The sequence below is a fragment of the Danio rerio genome, chromosome 16 (genome assembly GCF_049306965.1).
Source record: "Danio rerio strain Tuebingen ecotype United States chromosome 16, GRCz12tu, whole genome shotgun sequence".
Classification (NCBI taxonomy): domain Eukaryota; kingdom Metazoa; phylum Chordata; class Actinopteri; order Cypriniformes; family Danionidae; genus Danio; species Danio rerio.
In genome coordinates, this window is record NC_133191.1 from 15228709 (window position 1) to 15240940 (window position 12232).

The 12232-nt window shown below is 34.8% G+C and overlaps 1 protein-coding gene across 22 annotated transcripts in view; it reads left to right on the plus strand.

Annotated features, from left to right (window-relative positions):
• The window catches only part of col14a1a (collagen, type XIV, alpha 1a), a 344010-nt gene that overhangs the window by 178074 nt on the left and 153704 nt on the right, over nt 1-12232 (plus strand). For all 22 annotated transcript variants that reach the window (XM_009292161.5, XM_009292162.5, XM_068214100.2 and 19 more), the window contains one exon: nt 5001-5117. In XM_009292161.5, coding sequence (XP_009290436.2) covers nt 5001-5117 — 117 coding nt within the window. The remainder of the gene's footprint in view (nt 1-5000; nt 5118-12232) is intronic.

The window sequence follows — 12232 nt, forward strand, 5'->3', positions numbered from 1 at the left end:
AGGCTTTAAACTTTCATGTGTCAAGAGTGTTTAGCAATTTATTTAGTTTTACAGTTAGAGCAGATTTTCTTTAATATAGTAGCTATAGTAATATTATATTTAGGGCCGCCGCGTCCATAGAGGTCCATAGAGAATAGTGAGGACAGCTCCCCTCTCACTTACATCCGTGACACCCCCAACTTACACTTCGCGGCACTTTCGTGTTGAGGGTGGGTGATCTAAATTTGCCCAGAGCGCCAGTTCAGCTTGCTTATTGTAGCCGGTTTTTTAATCGGTATAAAGAATAACTGGATGTTTAAATTAATTTAGCATCACAAAAGCATTTTTGTGTTGGTAAAGGTGTCTGCAACTTTTGTGAGGCATCAAATCACCATCATATTATCATACACAAATTGTACTAAAGCGATTGTAACTAAAAAGTCTAATAAATTTTCTCTTTGAACCAGCAGTCTTTTTACTTTTTTTTCGAAGTGCAGATTGCATAAGTTTTATTAATATATATATATATATATATATATATATATATATATATATATATATATATATATATATATATATATATACATACATACATACATACATACATACATACATACATACATACATACATACATACATACATACATATATATACATATATATATATATATATATATATATATATATATATATATATATATATATATATATATATATATAAACTTTAGTTAAAAGTTAAGTTAAAAAATATATATTTACTATTTTCCCAAATATAACTACTACTGTAAGAAAATATCAGAACTCAGTATGTGTTCGATGAAAAATACAGACTGTGGAATGTATTTTTAACAGAAATATTCTGTAGATTGAATTTATGAATGTAAAATGTTTAAAAACAGTATATTACTGGCAACAGCTGCCAGTATTTTTCCATAAAAACAAGAAAGGAAAAAAAAACAGCAAAACGTTTAAGTGTCACCATTGTGGAGGATAGTAGCATTTGTGTTCAAGTCCAAGATTAACTGAGAGTATCTGATGTTGTGCTGCATCTTGTTTTGTTTAAATGTTACTGTGTAGTTACTTATGCAGTGAAAATCTGTTTGTTAATTGCAATCACACATGAACACATTGGTGCATTTAATGACTTTACGTTTTTGTGCACTAAGCTATGACTTTGTGAACTGAGCATTGTATCAGTTCATGAAATACGGTTATTTTCCATATATTTAAACAATTCTATAAAACTTGTTTATGTACTTACTTGTTTCTGTAAATTTAATTGATATTTTACACTACAAGAGATTGCTAATTAGCACTCTCTTAGTTGTAATAATGTTAACTCTTTGAAAAGTGTTACTTTAACACTTTCATGGTGGTTTCCATATAAACTCTGAGGGAGTTAATTTTTAACTCTAAGGTAGTTAAATCTACTATCTGAAATTTGCAGTGACTTTAAGTATTATCTTTAATTAAAATTAGCTCATCTAATCCTGTTTATTTGAAATGAGCCTGCTCCCTAGCAGGTTTGAGCTACCAGACCTGTTGCTATGACAACAACTCTCAGATCAGTTTCGAAGAATGAAATGATCCTGGATCATGTCAAATCGTCAATAACCAAATCCAGCTGAATGAGTAATCCACGTCCGAAGAACAGACCCCTGGATAAATTGGTGGTTCATTCTGCTGTGGCGACCCCTGATTAATAAAGGGACTAAGCCGAAAAGTAAATCAATGAATGAGTGAATTTTAATTTAAAAATCTAGTTTATTTTGATTTAGTTTTTCCTATAGTGAAATAGCAAGAATATGTAATGCTACTCCATGCTGGGTTTTAGAGAAATGCTGTGAACCTGGTGCTCCAACAATGGCAACACAGCTTGATTGTGGCTGTTTAAGCTCTGAGCCTATTGGCCTTCCAGTCAGTTGTAAGTCCTGCTTGCACTGGCCTGACAGGGGAGAAACAGCTATTGTTGTAAGTCCTGATGTGGCTACTGTATGGATTACCAACACAATCTTATGCCAATTTGAATTATTTAGTGGCAAATGTGTGTGAATTTAAATTTCATACATTCACACTTTTTAGCATGATTTGATTATGCTCCAATGTTGGGTTTAGGGTTTAACATTGTTTGGGGTTTGGGGCCACGCCTCCTTTTAAAATATGTGTGAAATCAAATTTTACAATGTTCATTTTGCTAGTGCACATGGTTATTCATTACACAGCAAAATTCTCTGAGTAAAATTTACTTAGTCCAGAGTGTATTTTGTCCCTCTTAAAATAAGAGCTAACAAGTTGGTAAAAATCAAAGCTACTGTTTGTGGAGTTGCTTAATGATCCTTTGCTGAGATTTTGAGAGATTCAATGTATTACATTTCAGCTGATTTCATCTATGGCTATAGTTAAAGTCAATTTTAGTTTTGTGTTTCTCTTCTGTGTTTCTGCTTATTCACAGCAAGTGTTCATCAAAAGTGTTCAATCATCACTTAAATAATCCTTTCATTGTCTTATTCACTTGAGTAACTTTAACTCAATTTAGAGAGTGACCAAATATCTAAACTGAGTCAGTTTTACTCTGAGGATTTAGTTTAGCTGTTTAGTTGATCAATTAATCTGTGCAATTTTATCCACTAGAAAAAAAAAAGTTTGTTTTGGTTTGGTCTGTTTGATAGCTTCAGAAACAATATTCTTAACCGCGCCCATCTTAATGTTAGTTTGCTGCAAGAAATCCCCACCCCCAACTCAATATTCCATGTCAGGAAGTTAAAAAAGTCTCTGCGACTTCTGGTTCACACAGACTTGTTTTTGTATGAATTAAATGTCATGAATTTCTACAAATTAGTCACTTTTATGCCAATATGTAAAATACTTATGTTTCCTTCCAGATCAGGCTGGCAATACAGATAATAATTTAAACAAATATAAGTAATGTTCAGGTTTTTGTACAGACCAGTTTTGCTTCATAAAACGCCAGTGTACAGTATCATCAGGAACCAAGGTATTATATTATTTTTTTCTTTATTTGTTCGTTTTGACTCTCAAAGTGCCAGAAGCCAGTTATTAGCGTTTTATGATACACCAAGGACCATAGTTTCAGCTATAAATCTTGTTTTAATAAAAAAAAGACAAATGTTCATTTTTGGGGAGAACTATTCCTTTAAAGAAGCGTAATGTTTCACCACATGGAATTTGTCCAGTGCAAGTTGAATTTGGGTTAGCCACATCTTCTGGCATATAAAATGTGTGGGATTCTGTCTATTCGACATAGCCACAATTGTGTTTGCCTTTCAAATAATACAAGTTCCAAAGATGAGCATTGTTTTGTCCTACTAATGTGGACCATGTGCTGTGGCTTTAATGGTATACTGACAAAAAAAACGTGACCATTCCAAAATAAGCCTATTTTTCTTCTCTCAAATCAGTTTTCTTTCACACAGCACATTTCGTGTGGTCTGCACAAAGAGAAGAAGGAAAATAAAGGAAGCAATGGTCGAGGTCATTTGTGGCTTTTAAGTGGAGAGAATATTTGTTAAGAATACTGTTTGAATCTCTCGCCTTCCTCTTCGATGTGTTTTTCCAGCCATTAGTTTTGCCTGACTTGCAGTATTTAAAGGATATCACACAGAAATCTGAGTAGATCACAAATGCTATGCCAGCTTTCTAAAGAAGTGAAGCCGACAAGTTTCTGCCAGTAACCTGGATCACAAAGGAGCCCACTGGCTGGCCCACGGCTCATTAGCCATTACTGTAATACATGTGCTGCATTGCATTTTAGAGGACTAGGTTACATGTAAAGAGCATTGCTCAACGGTGCCTTAACACTAAACTGAGGTGTACTTTTCAAAATATTCAAACACAGATTTAGTGTACTATTGTTTAATTGGTAATTGAATTAAACTTAAACATTCGAAATTTTAAAATGATTTGGAGCTTAAACCACATTTCATACTTGCATGACACCAACACTACATTTAAAATGAAATGAAACGAAATTAAACTGGACATTAAACTGTGAAATATTATTAAAATATGTCTATTAACAAATGAAAAACAAAACACTTTATATCTTAGAGGGAATATTTATGAAAGTAAAATTAATTTGTTTGTTATATATGTATGTTTTTGTGTGAAATAAATGTGAAGAGAAGTACAGTAACTGTTTTTAAAAGCAAAGAAACATAATTAATTTCCTTTCATTTCAATAGGATTTATACTTGTAATTGTAAGGTTACATGGCATTATAACTTTCATGTAATACTATGTTTAAGATTTTTTTGTTACTACTAATGTGTAATTACAAATAATAATACTTTTTTTCCACTCACCAAACAAGATAAATGCAATAAAACATTATAAAATTCAAAACTAAAATTACAGTTTTTAATGGGTCTATGGGTTTTATCTATCAAATCTGATCTTTAATTTGTATTTTCTATTGGCTTTAAGTCAGGTGATTAGCTGGGCCATTCTACAGCTTGTTCTGTCTTCCTTGGCTGTGTTTTGGATCATTGTCTCGTTAAATATCCACTCTGGTTTTATCATTATCATCCTGCTAATGTAGATGTTGGACTGGAGCAACTAATATTAATTTACAATGGCGAAGGGCAGAGGGTTGCTGAATAACTACTGAGATATTTCAGCTGCTCTCTAGACTTTCACTGCCTTTTTACACCACCCTTTCTTCATGTGTTATTTATTTATGTATTTATTTGTTTATTTACTTACTTATCTATCCATTTATTTATTTATTTATTTGTTTATTCACATTTACTCATTGATGGGGATATACAGATTAGCTGTTAAAAAATAATAAAACTATTATAATATACAACAGTGAAGCAGATTTAACCCAGATTGTGACAGTCAAATATAGATTTTGAATGCATTACAGGGGTTATGTATATGTAGATATTGTTATTGTAAAACAGGATTAGAATATTCATAAAAAATGGACATGCTTTATTTCTGTACTGTTGCCCATGCAGCAACTCAGTGTATTTGACATTTTCTTCTTGCTCTTGCAGTGTTTCTTGGGGTGAGGAATCTGAACACATACCAGGTTCTCAGCAGCAGTGTGTGTGCTCAATGGCAGCCTCACCGTCATGCCTCCGTCTACAGAGTCGTCATCGAGTCTCTGCACAGTGAGTGATAGACACACACACACACACACACACATTCATAATGCATCACAGAACAAAGCCATAAGGTGGATTCAGGCTTTCTAATATTGACAGAAATTTCAGTTTTGTTTGATTTCACTTTCAGAGGTAATGGGATATTATGGCTCATTTCAGGCTGTTCAGCAAAACCTTTTTTCTTGTATGTATATTGCTCCTCTGGCATGCGACATGGGTTGGATTCAAATTTAAAACAGCAGAGTCAAAGCGCTCTTTTTCCCGTTATTGGTTTTCTTATTCCTGCCTGATAACTCAGCGGCCCGGATTATCTGGCAATCCTGGAAATCTTCTGTTCCTCTTCCAGAGTGTGACGGCTCAGATGCCTACCAGCTCAGTGGCGCTATTAAAACCAGATCCTGCCTGAAGCCATAGTCTCTGTATTTGTGTGTGTGTCTGTGTGTGTGTGTGTGTTTGTGTGTTTGAATGACAATTACTGCGGCAGAATTCTCAAAGAAACACACACAATTGTTGTTGAGATGTAAGAATCTTCGGTTACTTTCAGTTACTTTTTTGACAGCTTTAAATTTTGACAAATTTAATTCAATAATATTTTACATCATATATGTTGAAATTGGTGGCACAATGGCTCAGTGGCACTGTCTCCTCAAAGCAAGAAGGTCACTGGTTCGAGTCTGGGCTTGACTATCAAAGAGTAAAAACAACATTTTTTTTCCCGTTTTGGACAGTTAAAAATGTTTGGGAATTTAATATGCTGCAGTTGCAGGATGACTCTGTATGTCTGTAAGAAAGTATAAAACATTCAAAGTATTTTAAAAAGCCACTTAAGAGCTAAAATGTGCTGTCCACGTATGTGGACACTCAATCCCTAGGAGGTTAAGAGGGCTTAGCACTTTTGGTGCGATCTCAGTTTTGTTTAACATCAAATTTTAGATCTTTTGGTGAATGTGAACACTATCCTCCGCAAACCGCACTCCACCTGAAAGTGTGGTTTTTAATGCAGTTCATGGAAACTTGAGTTTGTTTCATTTCAGATGTGAACACAATCGCTCACCAAATCATGGATGTGAGCCACTATTAATCAAATATGAATTGGTCAATATGTATTCATGCATTTACTCACTCGCTTTTATGACACACACAACAGACGCGCTGCAAACCGAGACTATATTTCTGCTCAACATCAGCTGAAATTGATTCTCTTCTTGTTTATATGAACATTTAAATTAAATTCATGATAAACAGATAAATGTGCTGCTCAATGTTGACACTTTGAAAAACTTAAGTATCTCAGCCAGTTGTATCCAGCCTTTTTACAGCTTTTCCCATGCCACCGTTACCTAGCAACATCTGCTACTGTGATGAAACAAGTGTATCAGGGTTTAGATCCAAAAACCATTGTGTAAACAGTAGGGTTCAGAGGGATCAATTGAACTATGCACCCTAAAAGGGTTTGGAATGTTACGAGGAGGAGACAGACAGGCCTACATCATCAGTCCCACAACACACCTATAAATGTTGTGTCTGTGCTGGAGAAGGCACACTATTCTTGATGTTTGGCTTTAACATGGACTCTTTCAAATGTCTCAAAGCTTAATGGCTAACTCTTCTGTTTGAGTTAATATCCAACAATTGTTGACATGGATTCTCATAGATTGCAGAACAACAGCCTGATACATATGACTGGTGGCCTAAAACCTTGCCAAGGATGGATACAGGATTGAAACATTGAAGTGTGCATCCATCATGACGAGCCACTGCTTGGATCTGATTTAAGTAAAGATTAATTTCAGCATTGACATTTAGAATCTGATTGTTTTGATTTGTCTGTTTGTTTGGAATAATAAAGTACCAGCTGAGAAACATAAACTCTCTTGACTGGAGGAAAAAATTCTACAGCTTTGTATCTCAGTAGAATAGCTATAGTCCCTATTTCATTACCAGAGCCTGCTTGGGGCCACTCGCTGTGGGAATGACCTTGTTGAATTGAGGCAGACAAGAACTGAACCTCTGGTGTATTCTGTTTAACCTAATCAGCACCCTGAAGCACTCAAAAAAAAACGTATTCAGAGGGTCCGAGCATCTCAGTGAGTCTTGAGCTGAACACTCCAACTTGTTTATCAACTTATGTATTACATTTCATCACCTTAGAATTATAAGGTTCTATCTGACATTTTTGTCAAAATTGAGTTATTCACATATTCTTATTAAATTACATCTTATTTACATTATAGGATGTTTATTTTATACGTTTTTTTTCACATTTTAAGGGTTTTTATTTAAAAAAACAAAGGTTACACACAGTGTTTTCTGTGTGGAATGCAAAAACTTTAAAGCTCATTATCTCAAAATCATTCAGATCGCAGATAGAACCATATAATTCCAAGGTGATGATTTGTCAATTTTCAGAAATAAGACTCATGAGTTTTCCTAAATCAGTGCCTCTTCATCAAATAATTTATTGAGTGCTTTCCTTAATGATTACATTTAGCATGATTAGTAAAGTGATTTATTGTGTTAGCACAACAATCAAGGGTAGGCCCACACGGAATCTGTGTGCGCAGAAATCTACAGATTTTCAGCTCATTAGTAAGTCTATTTACTTGTGTGTAAATGTGTGTAAATGTATATTTATTCAGTTTTTAAATTAATTTCAGTAATATTGCTGACTAATATGAAAACGTTCATTTGATTTACTTACAATACAGTTTGTAAAGTAATAATTTACCTTATAGTTTGTCTTTTAGTAAATGTATATTGTAGATATATTATATGAGAGATTTGCTTTGTTCACCAAATAAGTGAATCTAATAGGATTTGCATTGTAAGCATTAAATAAAAGTTAATATGTATTATTTTTTATTTAATATATAATAAGATTTTAGTTACGATACACCCTAAATCATTCTGCATAATTCCACAGATTTTTCAAAATATTCTGCGCAGAAATAGCAAAACATTTTATGATTCTGCAGATTCAGATGCAAATTCTGTCTGATCCTATGGGTTGGATTTCCAAGACGACATGGTGGCTCATTTGTTAGCAGTGTCGCCTCACAGCAAGAAGGCCACTGTTTTGAGTCCCACCTGGGTCTCTGGCATTTCTGTGTGGAGTTTGCATGTTCTCCCTGTGTTTGCATGAGTTTCCTCTGAGTGCTCCGGTTTCCCCCACAGTCCAAAGACATGCTCTACAGATGAATTGAATATACTAACTTGGCCGTAGCATATGTGTATGAATAAGTGTGAATAAAAGTTTTCTAGTACTGGGTTGTAGCTGGAAGGGCATCCACTGTGTAAAAATAATGCTGAATAAGTTGGCGGTTCATTCAACTGTGGCGACCCCTGATGAATGAAGGGACTAAGCCTAAGGAAGATTAATGAATGAATAAATGAATTAATGGAAAAAAGGGACGATCTACAGATTAAATCCACACATTGTGTTTATATAAATCAGTTTGTTTGTCAGAAAGGTGACATCAGTGTTTATGTCCGCTAGAAGCCAATTGACTTTAAAATGTATATCATAATGTCGTCATAAACTGCATATACACTGCATATACAGTATATTTATTCCATGGTCTGTGAAACTCTTGATTCTGATTGGATGAAAGATGTGCAGTAAAATTGTTTAATGCACAAGTAGTTCCCGTCCACTTTGATCACAATTCAAAATACATGCGCCCCCCTTAAACATCAGTAAGTAACTCAGTAAAAGTAGCCTAATTCATCGGTGTAATCTTGGACGCAGATTCTTGCTTCCCATATGAGCTGATGGGAATCTACCAACTACACATAAACTACCAGTCAAAAGTTTGGGGTCGGAAAGACTTTTTAGAATGTTTTAAAATAAACTTTAAACCTGCTAAACAAGGCTGCATTTATTTAATCAAAAATTCAGATCAAATTGTAAAATTGTGAAATGTTATTGCACTTTTAAATAACTGTTTAAAAGTAATTTATCATTTAATTTTAATGATCTATTTCAGTAATTTACATAATAAATTTTGATACTCCAGTTTTCAGAGTCACATGATCATTCATAAATCACTCTATTATTATTATTATTATTATTATTATTATTATTATTATTAATGGTAATAGTAATAAAAGCAATAGTGACTGGAGTAATAATTTGGTTTGAAACTACATAAAATAAGTAAGTTTTAATAAAAAGTAATTTTATTTAAAATTTTAATAAATATTTAACAATGTAACCTTTTTTTTTTTTTTTACATTCAATAAATGCCACCTTAATGAACTGATTAATTTTCTTAAAAATATAAAAACCTGACCCTAAACTTTTGACCGGTAATGTATACCCAAATTTATCTGGAACGAGCTAACCGGTTGATACACACATGAGCTATTAGAAATGCCCCTGTTGTTTACATTAGGGCTGCATAATATATCATTTCAGCATTTATATCGCAGTGTGGGCATTTACTATAGTCATAGTGCAGAGCCTGCACTGTTGAGTTTAAATGTTAGGATTTCAGTTCAGCAACACAAAATTGGTGAATTCATGAAGCGTTTAACCAGAATAAAGTGAAAGTTTAGCATTTCCATGTATTTTAAGCCCAATGACCATGTAAGCATTTTGAGTTTAAAGTATTCAAGACACTCTACCAACATCAAAATATTCTACCATTTTCTATCAATCTACAGTACCATTCTACCACTTTTTAAAACTTTTAAAAAGTTTTTTTTGAATGAACTATTTATACAATTAAAACTATACAGTGTTATTTTACATTTAAATTTTCAATTTCTGGAGCTGAATACTGATAGACTCCTCAGAAGACCCTAAAGCACTGTTTATTTTACATTTATCTTTGCTCTTGTTTAAGCTTGTCATTTTTTAAATGATGTTTTATGCATGATTCACTTCTCTGCCAAATCATCCCAATCAATCTAAATTAAAGAATTATTTCCAAATAGATCTATTTAAGTAATCTGGTGCAACCGTACTGCTATCACAATATATATCTCAGAAAACAAAATATTAGAATTTGTCCAACATCATGCAGCCCTAATTTACATGCACACGCAGAATCTCGACTGCACGCATGCTCCCTCTCTCTGTCAGCCTAAGACTGATTTTGGGAGAATCTAACATATCATACCAGAAAATTGGACAAATACGAAGTTGCAAAAAGCAAAACCAGTTTTAGCTTCCTTATAGTCTCTAGTGGAGAAAGTATAATGTGAAGGGGACGCTGACAAGGAAGTGTGGATCCAAATGCAGGTTTATTTTACAGAGATGGTCAGGCAAGCAACATAAACAATAAACAAACAAAGAAAAGATTGGTACACGGCAAGACAAGGCAGGAGAAATGCATTGTAATGTTCACAGTAACAGTACAACAAGACTCAGCCATGAGAGTGTCAAAGTGAGCTCTATATGTATAGTGTACATGAGCAGCTCCAGCTGAGTGTTTGTCTGTAATCACAGGAGAACAGGAACAGGTGTGTGTGTGTGTGTGTGTGTGTGTGTGTGTGCGTGTGTGTGTGTGTGTGTGCGTGCGTGCGTGCGTGCATGCGTGCGTGCATGCGTGCGTGCGTGCATGTCACAATCACCAGCAATCCAGCCTGTGCAGATCGCTGGTATATACACTGATAGCTGACGGACTACAAATCCACCGTTTCATGGACTACAAAGCTCAGTCATGCACCACACACACAACCAGTTCTTGATCATGACTGATTGCATACACATAGCTGAAGCTGCTCATAGATTGATTACTTGGACTATTTAAACAGCACAGACACATACACTATTGCTGAGTCTTGTTTACTGTTTAGTGACATTACAATGCATTTCCTTTGTCTTGCTTTGCCCGTGTTTTGATCCTTGTTTTGTGTTTTTATGTTGTATGCTGCCTGCCTTTTTGACCATCTGGCTGTTGTTTTGACTACGACCCCGGATTGCCCTTATACATCTGTTTGCTCCTGGGTTGATCATTGCTTGTCTGACCATCTCTGTCTCAAACCTGCATTTGGATCCACACTTCCATTGTCATTGTCACTTCCTTGTTACAGTGAGCTTTAAAAGAGTGTGTTTTTATGCAGTACCAACATCCCTTTTCCCCCTGGCTCAACTGTCCTGGCAAGTGAAATAATGGCCAAACTTTGGTAACAAGTAGAAAAAAAATCATTAATTTTCTCAGATGGAAAATTTGGCTGTTGAATTTTGGTACGGCAAATGAATCTTCAATGGCAAGCAAAGTGAGCACTTGTGATGAAGTGAAGCGTTCCTGCGTGCAAATGCAGGGAAAGAAGGAACTGTCCTGCTTGTGCCAGAGATGTGACTGGACTGAGAAGTGCAGTCTGTTGAAACAAACGCTTAAAGGAGGAGAGCTGTTTACTGAGCCGAACCGGAGCACTTGCCAGCTACTTTTCCATAGAGCGGGAACGTAATAGGCAAATGTCACATCCCATTGTTTGATCGGCTCAGCAATCAAAGCATGTCTGAGCAAGGGAATATTGTTGATCTTATTATTATATTTCAGTTTCTGCAGTCCATATTATCATTGGAAAATAGACTTTCTTGTATCCTGCACTCTAGAGACATTGTTTTTTTTCAAGATAATGAACTAAAAGTAGGTGCTTTGGGAAATATCGCATTAAAGAAAACGTTTTCCCCATTTAATAGCAGTATAATACTGCTTCTGAAGAGCCCAGCCATTTATATTCCCCATGGACTCAGCTGTATAATGGCAGACAAATTAAGATGTATGAACCAAGTCAAGCTGTTGGATAGTAATGTCTGCCATCACAAACAAAACAAAGAGATCGATGGGTAGATATCTAGAAAGAGAGAAAACCACAAAGAAAAAGAGTCTGCGTCAGCAATTACACCTTCACATTTGAAAAGAATAGAAGGTGAAAAGAAAGAACATTGGTTTATTTCAATTGAATCTCTTCTTTTTGTGCTCAATCCTTGGGTACTTATCACGATTCATCCATTTTTCTGCAGTCTTCAACTTTTACTTAACCAATTTATGCCCAATATTTTCAAGCCATTCTTGTGGCTGTATTTTAATGATCTAGGCGCTAGGGTTGGGTCAAAAAAAAATGTCCATAGTCCATAGGCCATAGTCCATCGCCAATTGTGGATAGAC